The sequence below is a fragment of the Lepus europaeus genome, chromosome 4 (genome assembly GCF_033115175.1).
Source record: "Lepus europaeus isolate LE1 chromosome 4, mLepTim1.pri, whole genome shotgun sequence".
Classification (NCBI taxonomy): domain Eukaryota; kingdom Metazoa; phylum Chordata; class Mammalia; order Lagomorpha; family Leporidae; genus Lepus; species Lepus europaeus.
The window spans coordinates 158,403,329-158,424,905 of NC_084830.1; the positions used below are offsets into that span (position 1 = coordinate 158,403,329).

Here is a 21,577-nt window from a genome sequence, read left to right on the forward strand (position 1 = left end):
TCCAAAAAGTTCCCAAGATATTGCTGCTAGTCTGGGGGCAATATTTTGAAAACTACTGCCACAAATAAGGGTGACAAATAGATAGCAGCAACTACACACTCAGAATCATTCTTAATACCTGATTCCAGCCAGCTGTTACCAATATAATTAAATTGGCAAGGAAGAGGCAGGTATTTGATACAATGGTCAGACACAGTTAAGATGCCCACATTCCATATTGCACTTCGTAGGTTCCCCTCCTAGCTCTGCTCCCTTTCCACCTTCCTGCTAATGCATATCCTAGGAGGCAGCACTTGATTTCTCCAGTAGCTGGGTCTCTGGCAGCCATTTGGGAAGCCTGGATTGGGTTTGTGGGCTTCTGGCTTCAGCCTGGTCCAGTCCCAGCCTTTGCACGCATTTAGGGAGTGAACAAGAGTATGGGAGTTCTCTACCTCACTCTTTCCCTCTCTCTTTCCCGCCCCTACTTCAAATAAAGAAATAGAAGTTCTTTTTTAAAACACTTGGCAAATAAGGTTTAAACTTAGTTAAAATCTCCATTCCATAAACTTTCACTTTGGCATCCCAAAAGCACAATAAAAATTTGTCTTAGAAACAAACATTTAAGATTAGAATTGTCTGACAAATCTCACAGTAGGCTGAAAGCAATGATAAATTTACATGTTCAATTTAACGTACTTAAATGTACTTATATTATTTCCATTGCTACTTCTCTGTGGATTTAAGAGGTAGGTCCAAGACTTGATTTTAAGCATCTGGTTAACACTCATGAGTTACAAAGTCAGTATCTTTTCATAAAACTTACAAACCTGCTGATGGCTTCACACTGATTATCTCAACTCCTTCTGGCAAATCTAGCTCCTGGCTATACACCATTTCTGAAAACAGAGTTAACTTGCTGGTGCTCTGGAGATTCGCTCTGCAAGCTTGATACTTCTGTGAAAAAGGAGACGGGATCTTCTCTGGAGAAGGAGAATAATGATCTTCTGGCTGCCAAATTGCTTCAGATATTTTTTTATCTACTTTTTCATCTATAAAACATAAGAACAAAAAACTAGCAGGGGGTAGGGTTCCCTATAAATATTATACACTGCTAAATTTTATAATCCTAAACTGTATTACAAAATATAAAATAGTATACATATTAATACGATCTTTTACAACAAAAAATTAACTTTGGTACTTTATTTAATTGAATGAATTATAATTATCACCACGAAATATGGATGGTTTTAAGAAATACTCCTTTAACTATCTAATCCTGTATAATTTGTTAATTTAGGCCTGAAGTTTTAAAAAAAACTTACCCAATGAGACAGGAACTGACTTTAAATGTAAATTCCACATGTGTAACAGTGAACGGTTCTCTTGAGTACACTCTATTACAACTAGGTAGAATTTTTCAGAAAATCCTTTAGGTGAGCTGCCTGCTGGAATTAATGGTATTTTTTATTACTAACATGAATAAAGGAGATAACTTACTAAATATACCAAGTTAAAATAACTGAATTTTAAAAAGAAACATAAAAATATTTACCTAGGATTTGAAATACGGTGGCATTACAGAAATTATTTCACTTTTTACCACATGAGTTTGTACTAACAATTTTTTTAAAGATTTATTTATTTATTTGAAAGTCAGAGTTACAGATAGGGAGAGACACAAAGACAGAGAGAGAGCTTCCATCTGCTGATTGACACCCCAAGTGATCCCAACAGCCAGGGCTGAGCCTGGCCGAAGCCACGAACCAGGAGCTTCATCTGGGTGCCCATGTGAGTGGTGGGCCTGAAGCACTTGGGTCACCTTCCACTGTTTTTAACAGGATACCAGCAGGGAGCTGGACTGGAAGTGGAGCAACCAAGACATGAACCGGCACCCATGTGATGCCAGTGTCCCAGGCAGCAGCTTTACCTGCGTCGCCACAACACCGGCCCCCAAGTTTTAACAATTCTGTTTATGTCAGGCACCGGATCTGACTGCTCCACTTCCAACTCAGCTCTGCTATGGCCTGGGAAGGCAGTGGAGCATGGCCCAAGTCCTTAGGCCCCTGCACCCATGTGGGAGACCTAGAAGAAGCTCTTGCGGCAGGGCTTCAGATCAGTCCAGCTCCAGTCATTGCAGCCATTTGGGGAATGAATCAGTGGATGGAAGATACCCCTCTTTCTCTCACTCTCTGCCTCTGCAACTCTGCCTTTCAAATAAATAAATAAATCTTTAAAAATAAAGTTATACTACTATAGCTTTAATTGTGATTTAAAAATTTACTGTATATGGGTGAAATGATAATCTTTTCATTTGACTACTGTTTATAGCCCTTCTCTCTTTCTGCTGAACTAAGGTCTTTTAACTTGTTGATTTCTTTATTTAATAGATCATTAAGCCCTTGACTGTAATGTTACTATGTTACTGCAAAAAACTAAAAAAGGAGGAAGGAAAAAAGGAAAAGAAGGGAAGGAGGTAGGGAGGGAAGGAGGGTCATCTTATTTTTAGAATTTTATCTATAAACTACATTGAATCTGTATTAATACTGTATGAACATGAAAAAAATAAAGTACCAGAAAAAACTGCGAAGTAATGAATAAATAAAATCAATGGTTCACTATTGGCTGAAAAATAGATATTTTAATGTCATATTTGAACCTAAACTTGCCTCACTTTTTAAAATATCTGTTTTATTAGAATAAAATTACTGATGAGGGAAAAGGGAAGAAAATGAAAGTGAACAAAATGAGCATGCAATTAGGATTGAGACTTTAAATTTAACTATTTGTAAAATAAACACAACAACTATCGATTCTCAGATAACCCAGACCATCTTAATAACTAACTGTCCAAAACCACCGTTGTTCCAGAATGAGTTTTTTTTATTTAAGATACACAAATTTCATATATTTCATATATACAGATTTATATTCTTCATTATGTACAAAATTATACCAAAAATGATGTCAATCAAAGAACATATTATGCAAATTGATAGAGTGAAACTATGAATGCCAAAAGTGCTCAAACACCAGTGATAAAACATTTTTATTATGCCTTTTAAAATATATGTGAGAAACCTCTTAATTTTTTTTCATGTTTACTTCCTGGTTAAGAAGACAATACTGATATTTTAAAGATAACTAATCTCACCAATCTACACAGAACAATTTTAATTTCAGAAAGACAATGTGAAACATTGTGTCATTTCATATTTACTAACAACCTAATATACTTTATATATTTCTCATTACATAAAAAAATATTTTTTTACCTGCATCAGACAAAATGCTATCTTTTCCCAGACTTTTCTTCTCAAGGTTATTCAAAATGAAGTCTTCTTGGAAAACATGAAGCAGCTGGGTTCTTCTGCCATGCTGAATGTAAATAAATACCAACATAAGTTGACACATACGATATTAATACTAAGTAGCAAAAAAAAAAAAGATACTTACAAGTTTGGTTATGGGATCTAAAGCAATGATACATCCTGGCCTGGCTGTTGATTGTTGACTAACAATGTTAAATACTTCACCAACAAACCTCTGTTTAAAAACAAAAAAAAAAATCGGCATCTCATTCACTGAATAATTCAAAATTAATTAACAGCAAGTAACAAGAAATTTCAGATATAGCAGCTAAGTAATAACTATGTTCAAGCGTGGTTGAATAAAGTCCCTTTCAACTATGAAAAGTCTAAGATTTCTACATTCAAAGGAATTATGGAGAAGAGTTAAAGCTCAAATGGAACAGAAAACACCAAAAGCAATGTCTGGTAACTGTTATGTGAAGAAAATATTTAATATTTATAAATGTTAAAGACTGACATCAAACTCCAGATCTTCTAAATTATTTTTAATGCATCATTCTGCAAACACAAGGTTTAAGATTTATTTATTTGAAAAGCAAAGTTACAAACAGAAAAGAAGAGCAGAGATATAGCTTTCCCATCTACAGGTTTACTCCTCAAATGCCCCCAGTAGGCAGTGCCATGCCCAGCTGAAGCCAGAAGCCAGGAACTCCATCCTGGTCTCCCACATGGGTGGGCTGACATCTGCTGCCTCCCAGGTGCATTAGCACCAATCTGGAGCAAAAGCAAACGTGGCATCTGACCCCAGGCACTGTGTTAGGAAATGTGCCTGTCTCAATTAGCAACTTAACCTGCTGCTCCACACCACCTGCCCCATACCCTTTATATGCTGACAACCACCTATTTCTTATCTTCTGGCCACACTTCCCTCTACTGGATCCCTAGACATCAAATAGGCATTGCAAAATTCAAATGTCTAAAGCTAGGCTCTTGAATCCCTCTGCCCCTCAAAACCTACTACTTTTACATTCTCATCTCAAGACAGTTCTCATCCTAATCCTGGCACCGGGTAAACCCTTCCCACAGCCAGTCTAATAGTGACTATTTAACAATCAAAGACATCCAGAACTGTGACCAATTCTTACCACCTCTATCATTACCACTTGCTACCTTTCTAAACCCTTTTTTAATCTTTTCTGGGCCTCTGAAATAGCTTCCTAAGTAAGTCTTTCTGATTCTACTTCTCTTTTCCATGTCTAATCTATAAAGCCATTATAGTAATCCATTAAAACCCAAATCGGACCGTATCAAACCATCACTCTCTTCGAGAGTTTCCGAGTTACTTAGATCAAAGCCAAGGTCAGCACAACAGCCGATGAGGCCTTGTATGACCTGGTCAGGCTTTCTGACCTGAGGCCTACTTGCTCTCCATCGCACTTACTTGGCTGCAATCACATGGACCTCTGTGCTGTTCTAAACACGCTCTGGCCTCAGGGTCTTTGAACTGGCTATCCCTCTCCCAGCATCACTCCACCGACCTTTTACTAACCACACAGTAGTGGCCACTCCAACCTGCTTCAGGACTTTACTCAGTGGTACCTTCTCAGTGAAGCTTATTCTGGAGCTGTACCTTACCTGGCTCTCCCTACTTTCCTAACACTATTTCTCACCATTTGTTATTTGTTAATGGAAAGTTTCACTTCTGTGTTCTGTTATCTACCTTCACTAGAACATAAACACCATGATATTCTTGTCTGTATCACATCTAAATCCCAAGCACTTCACATAACACATGATACAAAGAACCTCAGTAAACATACATACTTGCACTACTACACTACGTGTGTGTTTTGAAACACCTTGTGTTCAGGCACCGGCCTTCTGGTGCAGCAGGTTAAGCTGCCACCCTCAAAGCCAGCATCCTATATGAGCAAGAGTTCCAGTCCCAGCTGCTCCACTTCTGACCCAGCTCCCTGCTCATGCATCTAGAAAGGCAGCAGAAGATGGCCTGAAAGCTCGGACCCCTGCCACCCGCATGAGACCCTGAGGAAGCTCCTGGCTGCTCACTCTGGTCTGGCACAATTCTGAGCACTGTGGCCATTTGGGGAGTGAATCAGTAGATGGAATCTCTCTTTTTCTCTTTCTCTGTAACTCTGCCTTTCAAACAAACAAATCATTAACTCCCTCTCCCCAAAAAAGGAAAAAACAAAACAAAGCCCTTCTGTTATGCAAAATTGGGCATTAAAAATAACTCATGAGAAAAATTAAGACATTCGTGCAACTTTATAACCAGAGCATTAAAGGAACTTTAGTTGTTAGCTGAACAGACTACATACATGGCTCGTACAGCTGAAGGCTGCCTCTGGGGATAGTAAAAAACACCAACAACAACAATTTGGAAATGCTGATTTGCTGGAAGTGCTGAGATGACAAAGAAGGTTGCCATTAGTTGGGCCAGGATGAAATGCAGCTGTTTTAAGGCAAAAACTTAGCATGGTTTTGAAAGGACTCCTGCCTGGGTCACTCAAACTGGACAGGAATGAAACCATTGGGGAAGACCAGACAACCCCAGGACCAGGATGAACAAGACTGAAATTTTTGGCCTAACATCTCGTCATGGAAATCCTGGCTACTGCCCACCCCTACGCCACCTCTTGCCTTGGCCCTGTAGCTTCCATCCTCTTTCCCTTTGGGCCATGAGTCTTTAATGTCATTCATTTTGTCTTTCACAGAGTATAAGCCATCCAGCTCCAGATGGTCATGAGACACAGCTTCCAGCCTATCTCTCAGATGTTATGACCAGTCCTCTGGACCATACAACAGAAGCATTTCCCAAGTCACCTCTGGATACCACAGAAGAGATGGCAAGTGAAGTATACCCATAACCAGCTCGATGTCCATATGTCAGCTCTGAAGAAAATACAGAAGATGGACCTTCACTCATATTAACACCCATAAGATCACAGGTTACCTCTCCTGAGGGGGGGGGGGGGCGGTATTCAGGTAGTTAGGCAGACATGAGCCTATGTGCATGTGAGAGGCCAAAGAAAAATGGGAATTTCTGTGTAATGGAACAAAGTAGGAAGCTGGGAAGCAAACCAGCATTTACATATCAATGTTGCCACTGGTTTTTGTTTTGTTTTGTTTTGTTTTTTACAGGCAGAGTTTAGACAGTGAGAGAGAAAAAGAGAGACAGAGAGAAAGGTCTTCCTTCCGTTGGTTCACCCCCCAAATGGCTGCTACAGCTGGAGCTACGCTGATCCGAAGCCAGGAACCAGGTGCTTCCTCCTGGTCTCCCATGCGGGTGTAGGGCCCAAACACTTGGGCCATCCTCCACTGCCTTTCCGGGCCACAGCAGAGAGCTGAACTGGAAGAGGAGTAACCGGGACAGAATCCAGCACCGCAACCGGGACTAGAACCTGGGGAGTGGGCGCCACAGGCGGAGGATTAGCCTAGTGAGCTGAGGTGCCGGCCTGTTGCCACTGTTTAATAACATGGATGGGTGGGTCCCAGCCTTCTCTCTGGGGAATCTCTCTTAGGAGAATCTCATCTGCCCTTCACCAAGGGGGCTATTATCAAGTTCTGGGAGGTAATCCATTCTGAAAAAGCCTTCCACTCAGCCAAATTCCAGAAAGGGTTTTATAGGGGGAGGAGCAAAGAGTCATACCCAACATCCATAAAAACTCTAGACTGAATACAGACTGAGCTCTCAGTTCTTTACTGAGATACCGACCTGTTCTGTTTTTTGTTATTGTTGTTGTTGTTGTTTTTAACAGGAAGAGTTATAGACAGTGAGAGAGAGAGACAGAAAGGTCTTCCTTCTGTTGGTTCACTCCCCAAATGGCTGCCACGGCCGGAGCCGAGCTGATCAGAAGCCAGGAGCCAGGTGCTTCTCCCCAGTCTCCCTTGCGGGTGCAGCGGCCCAAGCATTTGGGCCATCCTCCATTGCTTTCCCAGGCCACAGCAGAGAGCTGGACTGTAAGAGGAGCCACTGGGACCAGAATCTGGCACCCATATGGGATGCTGGAGCCACAGGCAGAGGATTAACCAAATGAGCCACCGTGCCTGCCCCTGCCCACCTGTTCCGTAACGTGTACTCTCTTCATTAAACTTTGCTAGCATGCCTACCACTCAAAAAAAAAAAGACTCCTCACAGGATTGCAAGAAAGTTGAGACCTTTTTCCTTTCACACGTAACATAATACCTCTACTCCTGTTAACCTACCTCCCTTTGCCTAGACAAAAAAATGCAGGACAATCAACATAATTTCCACATTATATTGCTAGTAGTCCCCAGTTTTCTATAAGCAAAGAAGTAGTAGACTAGGTTCTAATTTATGAATAAAGGAAAGAAACTATTTATTTTAAAAAGAGCTTAGAATCACTTAATGTCACAATATTAATGAGACTCAAATAAAACTACAAAGATACACATGTTTATTACAAATTATGTGTCAGAATTCTAGAACATGCCCAATAAGTATAAAGTATTAAAAATGTACTATAAAAACGTAGTATTTTAAACCATATTTAGAAGTTATTACTTACAGAAATCTCAGGGTTGGAAAGTTCACATAAAAGTTTCTTAGCATCAATGACTGCTTCATATAATCTCAGATACTGTCCATCACTTGCTACGAAGCATGCACTAGGAGAGTTGCAGTATGCACCTATGGAGTATTTGTAAACATTTAAAATTTAGCCCATTAGTGATAGTGTCAGAAAGCCTAAGGTACTGAAATAAAATCAGACTTCTTACCTAGACAGTAACTGGGTATAAGAGTGGGCAGCCACGCCACATTGGAAAAGGCAGAAACATGCAGAGAGTTTATCCGGGCAAGTTCAGAAACTCCTCCAGAGAAAGACAACGGCCCAACTGGATCTACCCTCCACAGAATAAGTTCACTATAAACTGCATTGGGATCCTGGAATGCCATATCAACAGTGCTTTTATTTTGTTGTGTCAAAGAACACTCTTCAATATTTACAGCATAAGGTTGCTTTGGGTGATCGACATCTGGCGTCCTTAATGCATTATGATGGGATGTTGTCAGTAATAATGGTAATACTGAATGGCAAGCTAAATCATTCAGATGAAAGCGATGGCCACAGTATCTGGATTTGTGGGAAATACTGAGAACTGTAGAAAAAGCGGATTCTTCAGCAAAACTAACCAGCCATTGGTTCAGAGACCCATCATCGTGTTTTGAAATCATCATAACATTAGGAGTAAAAATACTTAATTTTAAACTATTTGATGATTTATTGTGACCAGAAGAGATAAGCATTGACGTGGAGCGAGTGAGGCCAGAAGGTTTCTGCTTCCCTTGTTGAATAGCCAAGTCAACATTCTTGGTACACGCATACATCACTATGCTTTTACAGAGAGAGTTTGCATCACCTGTGGGAAAAGCTACAGGTATTCTGGAAACAAACGACACCTGGAATTAAGAAAGCAATCATTAGAACATGTAAAATTACACAAAAAGGTATCAATAAACAGTAACTACATAAAAAAAAAAACAAAAACCAGCAGCTCTTCAGAGATGTTAATAGTACCTGCACTTGACGAAACATACCAGGCTGGTATTCATCCAGCCAATCCACATGCCAAACTAGCAAGGAACCATCCATGGGATGTATACTGAAAAGCATGTCAGCATTTTTACTCCACTCAGACAGAAGTATTTCAATCTGATGATCAATGGCAGCTGACGGTAATGGTGCAAAATTTAAGTTTGGTACCATTTTATCACTGCCCGATTCCTTCTTTTCATGATTTATTTTCACATCATCAACATCATCATCCATTTCTGTAAGCAAAACAGTTCATGAACCAAGTAAATACGCTTTTACAATCACACTATGACTATAAATTAAGAAATACCTTTACACATGCAATCAAGTCGAAAAGTGAAGTTTTCGTATTAACAAGAAGTAGGCATCCTTTCTAAAAAAAAAACTTCCAGAAATATAGGAACATTGGAAAGACAACAGGACTGAGGCAACAAATTACTGGTAAAAGGACTGACATTCAAGTGGAAAATAAGTAAACTGGCTTCTACACCCAGATGTCCCACAGTCAACCACTCAGCAAACTATCTACTACTTGTCAGGACCTCAGTTTTATTCATGATAAAACAAGGGAGCTGCAACAGGGTCTATAATTCTGGAACTGGATTTTCAAAATTTATTATCTGAATGCAATCTGTCCTTTGTTCCATATACCAGATTTATCCAAATCCAAGTATCCAAGTTATTCCCAGGAACATGCACTTAAAACTGATGCAACATCTTAAAAAAACCATCATAAAGAAATATATTTATAGTGTACAATTTCCAGAGTTCCTTTCACATATTAGTAATTAAAAGTAAATCTGAATATAAATTTATTGATACAGATAAATAAGTATATTTCCACCTCTTTCAAAAATTCCAGTCCCCACTTCCTCTCCCAACTCCTGGTTAGGAATACAGAGACTTTCTTCAAAGAAAGTATGAGGGGTCTGCACTGTGGTACAGCAGGTTAAGCCACCGCCAGCAACACTAGGATCCCATCTGGGCATCAGTTTCTGCCCCAGCTGCTCCACTTCCCATCTAGCTACCTGCTAATGCCCCCTGGAGACCAGCAGCAGATGGGTCAAATGATTGGACCCCTGCTGCCCACATGGGAGATCCAGATAAATTTCCAGGCTTCTGGATTTGGCCTGGCCTAGATCTGGCCATGGCGGCCACTTGGGGAGTGAATCAAAGGATGGAAGATCCCTGTCTATTCCTCACTCTGTGATTCTGCCTTTCAAATAAATACAAATAAATCTTTAAAAAATAAAGCATGACTATTTTTTTGACTAGTTAATGGATTAAAACAAAGACCAGACACACTAATAAATACTAAACAAAAAATAACAGAAAATTAGGCAAAGTGCACAAAACAGAAAGTCAAAAAAGGTTTAAAATAAAAAAGATACTCATTCTGTCCAATTTATAAAACAAAATGCAAAATAAAACAGATGCCTTTTTTCCCTCATCAACTGACAAAAAAAAAATAATGTAATTATAAAAGGATCCAGTATTGGCAAAGATGTGGAAGTATGAGTATGAACTGGGAAAACATTTTTGGAGGGCAATTTATCAGAAGTTACTGATACTTAAAATTTGTATACTCCCTGGTAATTATACATCTAGAAATCTATGTCATAGAAAAAAATGATACAAAGAAGAGAAGACATATGATTATACCATTACTAGTGAAAAACAATTTCAATCAACTTAAATATCTATCATTAGAGGAGTTCTTAAAGTTTTCTCTTAGATATCGAATACTAAAAATAAGTGAGATGGTAAAATGTTCATTACTGAATGAAAACAAGTTGCAGGGTGAGTACTGTAGCACAGCAGGTAAAGCCACTGCTTGGAATGCCTGCATCCCATATTACAGTGCCTGGAATCAAGCCCTACCTCCACGTCCAATTCTTCTTCCTGCTAATATGCCCGGGAGGCAGGAGATGATGGCCCTGCTGCCCACATGGGAGACCTGGATTGAGTTCCTAGCTACTGGCTTCAGTTTTGTACAGCCCCAGATGCTGCAGGCATTTAGGGAGTGAACTTGAAGATAAAGATCTCTCTAATTCTCTACCTTTCAAATAAATGAATAAACAAAAGTTTAAAGATAAAATGTTTAAAATAAAGTTGTGGGGGCGGCACTGTGGTGTAGCAGGTAAAGCCACTGCCTGCAGTGCCGGAATCCCATATGGGCATCAGTTCAAGTCCCAGCTGCTCCTCTTCCGATCCACCTCTCTGCTGTGGCATGGGAAAGCAGTAGAAGATGGCCCAACTCCTTGGACCCCTGCACCCATGTGGGAGACCCAGAGGAGGCTCCTGGTTCCTAGCTTCAGATTGGCACAGCTCCAGCCATTGTGACCATCTGGGGAGTGAGCCAGTGGATGGAAGACTTTTCTCTCTCTCTCTCTCTCACTCGGCCTCTCTGTAACTCTGCCTTTCAAACAAATAAATCTTAAAAAAGAAAGTTATATAACATTTATTTTTGTACAAAAATGAACACCCATATTATAACATCTATTTTTGTATAAAAATGAACACACATAATATAACTTAAAAAAACTTTATACATATGTGGGTAATGCATGAAGTTCGTAAAAAAAGAAATTAAAAGATAAGTTTACTTTGGTGCAAAAGATCTGAAATCCTCAAGCACAGTTTTTTTCAAAACACGCTTTTTCCATGGACTCTTTGAATACTCCTGTGTGACCATAGAAAAGAATCAATCTGGAAGGAAACTCTTCAAACTTCACCATGTAGAAACTTTTAAACTTGTCTGTACTATGTACTATTTGATCACGTAAAAATCTTATAATTAGCTGGCGCCGTGGCTCAAAAGGCTAATCCTCTGCCTTACGGCGCCGGCACACTGGGTTCTAGTCCCGGGTGGGGCACCGATCCTGTCCTGGTTGCCCCTCTTCCAGGCCAGCTCTCTGCTGTGGCCAGGGAGTGCAGTGGAGGATGGCCCAAGTGCTTGGGCACTGCACCCCATGGGAGACCAGGAGAAGCACCTGGCTCCTGCCATTGGATCAGCGCGCTGCGCCGGCAGCAGCGCGCCTACCGCGGTGGCCACTGGAGGGTGAACCAACGGCAAAGGAAGACCTTTCTCTCTGTCTCTCTCTCTCACTGTCCACTCTGCCTGTCAAAAAAAAAAATAAAAAAAAAAAATTAGAAAAAAAAATCTTATAATTAAAACAAAATTTTAAAAAACAGAGCATTTATGAACTACAGGATCTAGCAGACATAACCAGGTGCCTGCTAGTTTCAGAGCACATGGCTTCCCAATTCAGGATCGTATGGAGTTCTGTGGCCAGTTTTGCAGATGGAATGAAGGGAAAGGTCATGTGTGTTGATTCTTGGTCTAAGCAGCTTCTGCCTCTCTCCCTACTGGAACAACAGTAGAGGAATTTAAGGCTCTAGGTACAAAACTTCTCAGACTTCAACGTATGTAAAACTCACCTGAAGATTTTATTCATCTGCAGATTCCAGTTTTGTAGTGTGTGAAGCCCGAGATCAGGCAATGCTAACAAGCTCACGGATATTGCAGTGCTGCTAACCCACAGATGGACCTTCCAATGTCTTCCTAGGAACCAACAAAATCTCACAAATGGAGAACCTCAAGTCCTAATATCACCATGTGGAAGAAAACCTCCCACAACAGGCCATGTACAGGCTGTTACATGAGTTAGTCCATATCTGTATTAGGCACTGTAATTTGGGAGTTTCTGACAGCATCAGTTTTACCCTAATGCAAAACCTTTCATTGTTTTGAACAAAATTTACAATTCTTTATTATTCTTAAAGCATTACCTTCATCAGACTTTCCATCTGTCTGATTACAGTCCTCTCCACTGGCCTCAGAAGACGGCTGTTCACAACTTTTTCTAAGTTGCTGTAAAAACACTTCCATGGACAAAGTAAAATGCAGCTCTTTATTGTTTAGCCAGTGTACCACAAACGGTCCCCTCTTCTCTTCATTTTCACTTAAACTCAGAGATGTAATAGATGGGAGAAGTGGAATGTCTATAAAGGAAAAAAAATCACAAAATTAAAAGTTTTACCATTCTAACATCAAAACACGCTTGTCTCATATTTTGATTACTTACTGTTATTTACCTTTTTTTTGGCTGACAAAGTCTTTCACTATTTAACTTTATTCTATTTTGAGGTTTTTTTTGAAAACGACTATTTCTAGAATAGTTTGAGGTACACAGAAATATTCACAAAAATGTACAGAGACAACTGTATGTCCTCCATCCCTACATGCGCAGTCTCTCCCACATTATCAGTGTCTGCCACCGGTTGTACCACAGTCGTAGTTGAATACTCTACAATGACACAGCTCTATCACTCAGAGTCCATTGTTGACAGTTCATTCCTGGTGTTGTACATTCTATAGGTTTGCATAAATTTATAAAGAAATTACATTTATCTTTAAACTGTTTAAACCAATAAATAAACTTCTAATATAATGTTTGCCACTATTTTAAAATTTTTAAAAATTATTTATGTGAGAGAGAGAGTGAGACTGAGAAAGAGAGCTTCTTTCCACTGGTTCACTTCCCAGATGTCCACAACGACCCCAGGCCAAACTCAATCCAAGTCTCCCACACAGGTGGCAGGAACCCAGTCACTTCAGCATCACTACTGCTTCTTAGCATCTGCATTAGCAACAAGCTGGAGTCAGGAGTGGGAGCCAACTGTCAAGTCCATGCACTGTGATATGTAACACAGGCACTGTAACCAGCATCTTAACTACTAGACCAAACTCTTGCCTTGCCACTATTATTATGAATGCTAACATATTTAAAAGCCTACTTTAACAGGTCTATTACAAAGGAGATAAAATTATATACTCCAGGCCATATAGCATTACTGCGTTAGCCATTCACATTGGTTTTCATCATTAAAAAATATTTTCATGAACAAATACTTCCATAATTTGCAGGGCCGTTAATGGGTATGTCTTAATTTATCAGAAATCTTGGTAACAAGCATATTTTATCCTGATCTACACAGAAAAGTTTACACCAAAGGAATTAATGATAGATGTATTTGAATAGCAACAATTTAATTTTTTTAGCTGACAGTGGCATATGTACCCTAACTCCTTTAAAATGACCTAACCACCTAATTTAAAAATGACATTGATTATTTAATAGCATTAAGATTGGAGCTCCCTTCTCATGTTCAAGGAAAGCATTCAAGACAGACCATGCTGGCTAAAAAATAAAAATAAAAAACGTGTCCCTCGGTATTACTTTAGATATAATTGCTACATTAAGGATACAGAAGTATAAATCCTGTCACTTGTAGCAAATTACAATCCCTAATAATGAAACTAAAGAAAAACATTAATTCTATATTAAGTCAAATCTGGATCATGCTGATATCTGCAGAACTGTAAAGGCTGGAATGAATTCAGGAAATGTAAATAATTTTCTCTAAAATAAACCTAATTATTTAAAGGAAAGATAATGATTCTGAATTATCTACTCCTATAATTTATCTATTATCAGATACCAATATAAAGAATATTAAAGGAGACGAACGCTCAAGGAAAGGATAAACTTTCTCCCATTGCCTCCATTGGAGGCATGTTCTCAAAGTTGACAGATATATACAATTCAAGAGCTTCAGTCTTTCACTATACATTCCTTAAATAAATATTAATAATTATACTACTACTAATAATTATACTATGCCTCCTGCCTGATTATAGACTTCCTAACAGGAGGACCACACCCAATCTGATCACTACTGTGTCTGCAGCTCACACCATCACCCTCGTTCCCAATCAGGACAGACGAGGCACTCAGTCAAAGGTCATCCCAAGACTAGTTTTAACAAAGAGGATTCTCCAGGCCGGCGCCGTGGCTTAACAGGCTAATCCTCCACCTTGCGGCGCCGGCACACCAGGTTCTAGTCCCGGTCGGGGCGCCGGATTCTATCCCGGTTGCCCCTCTTCCAGGCCAGCTCTCTGCTATGGCCCGGGAAGGCAGTGGAGGATGGCCCAAGTCCTTGGGCCCTGCACCCGCATGGGAGACCAGGAGAAGCATCTGGCTCCTGGCTTCAGATCAGCGAGATGCGCCAGCCGCAGCGGCCATTGGAGAGTGAACCAACGGCAAAAAGGAAGACCTTTCTCTCTGTCTCTCTCTCTCTCACTATCCACTCTCCCTGTCAAAAAAAAAAAAAAAAAAAAAAAAAGATTCTCCATAAAGTCCAATTTAACTTCTAATAATATTTTATTTTGATCAGCACTACATTTTCCTTAGAGACCTGCCATCTAAAGAAAGATTTTAGAATTCTCCTTATTAGAAACTAGTAAAGGAGAAGGCACCTTGGAACTCAGGGTTCATTTTTCAGTAACTCCTTAGCTTTTATATTAAAGTATAAATACAACCCTTCTTTATTCTCATAACATAAATTATTCCACTGACCTTAGAGTTAACTCTGGGCATTATAACCACACTTGATTTAAGTTTTTGATAAAGGTGATGGTCTATAACATTCTAGTTTCATTTTGCTTTAAATTTAAGACTGTTGTCAACCAAATGTAAGCTAAGAAGGTCAAGAAACATTTTTATTCCTACCACAAGTCTCTATACTTCAACTTATCACAGCACTTCTCTCTTGGATGAATAAAACTATTCAAGTAGCTCATGGACCATTCTTTGAAGAATGTATTGCTGCAAACCCAGTATGCTCCACAGAAATAGGTTATGCTTAATTTAAACTTAAGAATATTCCAGGCCAGAGCCATGGCTCAACAGGCTAATCCTCTGCCTTGCGGCGCTGGCACACCGGGTTCTAGTCCCGGTTGGGGCGCTGGATTCTATCCCCGTTGCCCCTCTTCCAGGCCAGCTCTCTTCTATGGTCCGGGAAGGCAGTGGAGGATGGCCCAAGTCCTTGGGCCCCTGCACCCGTGTAAGAGGCTAGGAAGAAGCTCCTTGCTCCTAGCATTGGATCTGTGCAGCTCTGGCCATTAAGGCCATCTGGAGAGTGAACCAGTGATGGAAGTCCTCTCTCCCTTTCTCTCTGCCTCTGCCTCTCTGTAACTCTGCCTTTGAAATAAATAAATAAATCTTTAAAAATTAAATAAATAATTAAAACCTACCTACTCAATTTAAGACACGTTTTGAACAGTGTTTTGTTACCTGTGGCTGGATTGATGCTGGCTGCAATATGAAAGTGGCAAAGTGCATTGGCATGCAGTGCAGTGTTCCTGTGGACAAGATGTGGATCCTGCTGATGGGGCAGATACCCGGTATTGGCTACCAGTGCAAGTGATTTCCTATGACCTCTACGAAAATGTCTCAGATTTACCTGTGTGAACAGAAACAAAGTAAAACTACAGCCTCCATGGTTAAAAGTTGTATGTGTGTAGGCTACATATAATTGTTAGGAGTTACACAGATCCTATTTCATATAATTATATTTAAAAATACCTTTCAATATTTTTTGTATAGAAATCTGAATCATGAGTAAGCACTAGGCTCTCTCTCTACTTTAACATAATAATTTGCCACTTTGATTGGTCTGTTGTCTTTAAAACTAAAAAAGGTTTTTCCAATAATGCTTCTGTGAACAAGGATGTCCCTGTGACCATGAAAAACTGAATCCTATCATGCATCAGGACATTCCGTAATCTACAACGAATTTTAACATAGATCATTTCATTTGATTTCATGAGGCAGAAAGCATAAGTCCTATTATTCTCATCTTTCATACCACATAACAGCTTATACAGAATCCAAGGTCACCTAGCTAATAAGAAACAGAGCTATAAGTAAAACAAGGCTTCAGGTTCCCATAGTCAAGGACTTCTTTCAGCTATTTTTAAATATAAGCATTCTATTCATTGTTGAGTAGCCTTGCACTAAGTATTTAAGTACAGAACATTACTCAGTTTTTAAGTTTCCCCATAATCATACAATGCATTCAAAGATAAGTCAGTTTTAAATCATCTCCTGTTCTCAGTATTAAGAAAATAATAAGAAAAATCTGTACTACTATTGTGTTTTGAGTTAGCCCAAACATCAAAAAAACTTTTCCAGGGCCAGTGTTGGGGTACAGCAGGTTAAGCTGTTGCTTGCAATACCAGCATCCTACATCAGAGCACTGGTTCAAGTCCCAGCTGCTCCATTTCTGATCCACCTTCCTGCTAATGTGCCTGGGATGCCCCAAGTACTTGAGCCTCGGTCAATGACATGGGAGACCCAGCAGGAGCTCTGGGCTCCTAGTTTCGAACTGGCCTAGCCCCAGCCATTGCAGCTAATTGGTAGTGAACCAAGAGATGAAATCTCTCTCTCTCTCCCTCTAATTCTGCCTTTCAAACAAATCAAAAACTTTTTTAATCTAAAAAAAAATGATGTTGCTTTTCAACACTAATTAGTAAAACAAAGACTTCAAGTTGAGGGGGATTCTAAAGATAACAAATGTTATAACAGAATATGACAAACTACTCTATTCCAAGTTCCATGGAAGACAAAAAAATTATTACAGTCTTTGCATTCTAAGATTTTATTTTTCTTCATCTAAATCAACTGTAATTATCCTTTTCTTATAATCAGTTAACTTAAGATTATCTTCAAAATTATAGGCAGTTTTATGCTCCAAAATCTTTATGTAATTTTTAAACCAAATAAAACTAAAATAATTTCTGTGAACTGTCTTCTTGATAGATTTTTTAATAATACTATTAATGTTACCAAAAAAGGCAACATATAACCAAGTTTTAGAACTTACAGCATATTACATCTTAAAAAAGCACTTACTTCTAAAGCATTTTGAACTCGCTCTTTATTAGAAGCATTCCTCTTGAAGTTATTTATTAAATTAACTGGCTCAGTCCAATGACTGCAGTCACCTCCATACAGCAAACAATCATTTGGTAAAAATGTCTCCACCCAGAGACGACACACATTATCTTTGCAGCAGGTCAACAGTACATTACATACCGAAGCCCTAAGAATAAAAAGATATTATAAATAAAAATACAAACTTCATACAGTATCACAGATATTTTATAATGTTGCTATAATGATTCAAATGCACACATTAAGTTACCAATGTAAAACATATTAATATACACAGACCACATCACAGCAAAAGCATGCCAATCTATTTCGTTCCTGCCCAGAACTTAGACTTTTTTAGTTAAGATTTTAACATATAAAGAAGGAAGATCAAGCCATAATCTCTCAGCTGACAAGCAATATAACAGTTACATCACAGGGCAGGTATTGTGGTATAGGAGGTTAAGCCACCATTTGGGATGCCTGCACCTCATACTGGAGTGGCTGGTTCACGTTGAGGCTACTGCAAGTTACCAACGCAGCTTCCTGCTAGTGTGCCTAGGAGACAAAGAATGATGGCCCAAGTATTTAGGTTCCTGTCACCCACATGTGAGACCTAGATGAAGTTCCTAGCACATGGCTTTGCCATGGCTGTCGTTGCCATTTGGGGAGTGAACCAATGCAAGACATCTTACTATGTGTCTCTGTGTGTGTCTGTGTCTGTCTTTGTCTTTCTCTGTCACGGTGCTTTTCAAATAAATAAATCTGTTTTTAAAACTACATGTTCGGGGGACGGCGCTGTGGCGCAGAAGGTAAACGCCCTGACCTGAAGCGTTGGCATTCTATATGGGCGCCAGTTCCAGTCCTGGCTGCTCCTCTACCAATCCAGCTCACTGCTCTGGCCTGGGAAAGCAGTAGAAGATGGCCCAAGTCCTTGGGCCCCTGCAGCCACGTGGGAGACGCGGAGGAAGTCCTGGATCCTGGCTTCGGATTGGCACAGCTCTGGCCGTGGCAGCCATCTGGGGAGTGAACCATCGGATGGAAAAACTCTCTCTCTCTCTGCCTTTCCTCTCTCTGTGTAACTCTTTCAGGTAAAATAAATAAATCTTCAAAAAAAAACTACATGTTCGGGGCCAGTGCTGTGGTGTATCAGGTTAACACCCTGGTCTGAAGCACCGGCATCCCATATGGGCGGTGGTTCTAGTCGCAGCTGCTCCTCTTCTGATCCAGCTCTCTGCTATGGCCTGGGAAAAGGGTAGAAGATGGCCCAATTCCTTGGACCCCTGCACCCATGTGGGAGACCTGGAAGAAGCTCCTGGCTTCTGGCTTCGGATCGACCCAGCTCTGGCCATTATGACCAACTGCAGCCAACTGGGGAGTGAACTAGCATATGAAAGACCTCTCTTTCTCCCTGCCTCTCCTCCTCTCTGTGTATAACTGTGACTTTCAGATAAATAAATAAATCTTAAAAAAAAAAAAAAAAAAAAACTGGGCCAGCACTGTGGTACAGCGGGTTAACGCCCTGGCCTAAAGTGCCGGCATCCCATATGGGCACCAATTCGAGACCCTGCTGCTCCTCTTCTGATCCAGCTCTCTGCTATGGCCTGGGAAAGCAGTGGAAAATGGCCCAAGTCTTTGGGCCCCTGGAGACCCAAAGAAGCTCCTGGCTCCTGGCTTCGGATCAGCGCAGCTCCAGCCGTTGGGGCCAACTGGGGAGTGAATCATCGGATAGAAGACCCCACCCCCCCATCTCTCCTCTCTCTGTGTAACTCTTTCAAATAAATAAATAAACTTTTTTTAAAAAAAGAAAAAATATATGTTCTAGTAAGATCTTCTGATTTATTTCTGAAACTTTTATTATGCTTTATTTTTACTTCCTGTAAAGGCAACTGTACCCTGGTCACTAACAAGTTTAGTAACTATTTTATATACTTTTTTTAAAAAATTAAGATCTATTTAGTTTATCTGAAAGGAGACTGACACAGAGAGGGAAAGAGACAGAGAGAGGATCTTACATACATCAACTGTTCAACCCCACTGGGCTGGGCCAGGCTGAACCCAGGACATAATAACTCCACCCAGGTCTCCCATGTGAGTGGCAAGTTCCCAAGGACTTGTGCCATCTTTTACTTTTCCAGGTACATTAGGAGGTAGCTAGATAGGGGCTGGTGCTGGAGCATAGCAGGTAAAGCCACCACCTACAGTACTGGCAACCCACATGTGCGCCAGTTCGGGTCCCAGCTGTTCCACTTCTGATCTAGCTCTCTGCTATGGCCTGGGAAAGCAGTGGAAGATGGCCCAAGTTCTTGGGCCCCTGCACTCGTGTGCGAGGCCAAGAAGCTCCTGGCTTCTGGCTTTGGACTGGCCCAGCTCCAGCCATTACAGCCATTTGAGAAGTGACTCAGTGGATGGAGGACCTTTCTCTCGCTCTCTGTGCCTCTGACTCAGCATAGCTCTGCCTTTTAAATAAATACATAAATCTTATTATTATTTTTTTTGGATAGCCAGAGTGGACAGTGAGAGAGAGAGACAGAGAGAAAGGTCTTCCTTTACCGTTGGTTCACCCCTCAATGGCCGCTGCAGCTGGCACACCGCGCCAATCCGAAGCCAGGAGCCAGGTGCTTCTCCTGGTCTCCCATGTGGGGTGCAGGGCCCAAGGACCTGGGCCATCCTCCACTGCACTCCCGGGCCACAGCAGAGAGCTGGCCTGGAAGAGGAGCAACTGGGACAGAATCTGGTGCCCCGACTGGGACTAGAACCTGGGGTGCTGGTGCCGCAGGCAGAGGATTAGCCTACTGAGCAGCGGCGCCGGTCCATAAATCTTATTTTTTAAAAAGATTTATTTATTTATTTGGAAGTCATAGTTACACAGAGAGAGGAGAGGCAGAGAGAAAGAGAAGTCTTCTGTCTGCTGGTTCACTCCCCAATTGTGGCAATGGCCAGAGCTGCACCAATCTGAAGCCAGGAGCCAGGAGCTTCTTCCAGGTCTCCCACATGGGTGCAGGGGCCCAAGGACTTAGGCCATCTTCTACTGCTTTCCCAAGCCATAGCAGAGAGCTGGATCAGAAGAGGAGCAACAGGGTCTCAAACTGGCGCCCATATGAGTTCCCAGCACTTCAGGCCAGGACGTTAACACGTTGTGCTAAAGCACCAGCCCTTCAATAAATAAATCTTAAAAAAAAAAAAAAAAAAAAAAAAAAGGAGCTAGATTGTAAGCAGAGCAGCCAGTGAAGACCTGGGAGGCAGCTGCGATGGGTCAGGTAGTTGTCTCCCTGCCACCTATGCAGATCTGGCTCCAGTGCCGGTTTCCAGCTTCAGCCTAGCAAGGTAATACCTGTCTCTGTCTGTATTTTTTTTTCTGCCCCTAGTATAAGATCTTCTTTAATAAAGTTAAGAAACACAACAAAAAGCACACAGATAAAACGACCTTCACTGACCGAGGCATGTATTTGCTCGTTTTACGCCAGGAAAACCCATTCACAGCTCGAGGATGTGCGAGATACACAAAAGAAAAGTCGATTTCTCCTTGGGATTGTTTTTCTGAACTTCTGTCTGGAGAGGTAACAGATGTTCGCCAGGTTTCCACGTTGTACCATACCTTTAAAAGACAATCATCCTAAGAAAAAAAGAAAAATATCCATGTCAGAATTAAAGGTACGGTGGGTGTTTGCTGCAGAGATGAACATGGTGCTTGGGATGCCTGGGTTAGAGTCCTGGTTCCACTTCCCATTCAAGCTTCCTGGTAATGTACAATCTAGAACACAGTAGGTGATGACTCAAGTACTTGGGTATCTGTTACCCACATGGGAGACCAGGATTGAGTTCTACACTCCTGGCTTCAGCCTGGAACAGCCCTGGCTGTTGTGGGCATTTGTGAAGTGAACAAGCGGGTGGAAGATTTCTCTGAGACTATCTCCATCTCTCTGCCTTT

At 40.7% G+C, this 21,577-nt stretch overlaps 1 protein-coding gene across 6 annotated transcripts in view; it reads right to left on the bottom strand.

Moving 5' to 3' along the window:
* The window catches only part of DMXL1 (Dmx like 1), a 151,841-nt gene that overhangs the window by 92,552 nt on the left and 37,712 nt on the right, over window positions 1-21,577 (bottom strand). For 4 of the 6 annotated variants that reach the window (XM_062189275.1, XM_062189277.1, XM_062189274.1 and 1 more), the window contains 11 exons: window positions 21,084-21,262; window positions 17,626-17,815; window positions 16,006-16,174; window positions 12,659-12,871; window positions 8,849-9,102; window positions 8,049-8,730; window positions 7,838-7,959; window positions 3,436-3,525; window positions 3,255-3,357; window positions 1,305-1,427; window positions 807-1,028 (listed from right to left, as the gene is read on the bottom strand). In XM_062189275.1, the coding sequence (XP_062045259.1) occupies window positions 807-1,028; window positions 1,305-1,427; window positions 3,255-3,357; window positions 3,436-3,525; window positions 7,838-7,959; window positions 8,049-8,730; window positions 8,849-9,102; window positions 12,659-12,871; window positions 16,006-16,174; window positions 17,626-17,815; window positions 21,084-21,262 (2,347 nt within the window). The remainder of the gene's footprint in view (window positions 1-806; window positions 1,029-1,304; window positions 1,428-3,254; window positions 3,358-3,435; window positions 3,526-7,837; window positions 7,960-8,048; window positions 8,731-8,848; window positions 9,103-12,658; window positions 12,872-16,005; window positions 16,175-17,625; window positions 17,816-21,083; window positions 21,263-21,577) is intronic. The other 2 variants (XM_062189276.1, XM_062189279.1) reach the window with 1 other exon arrangement.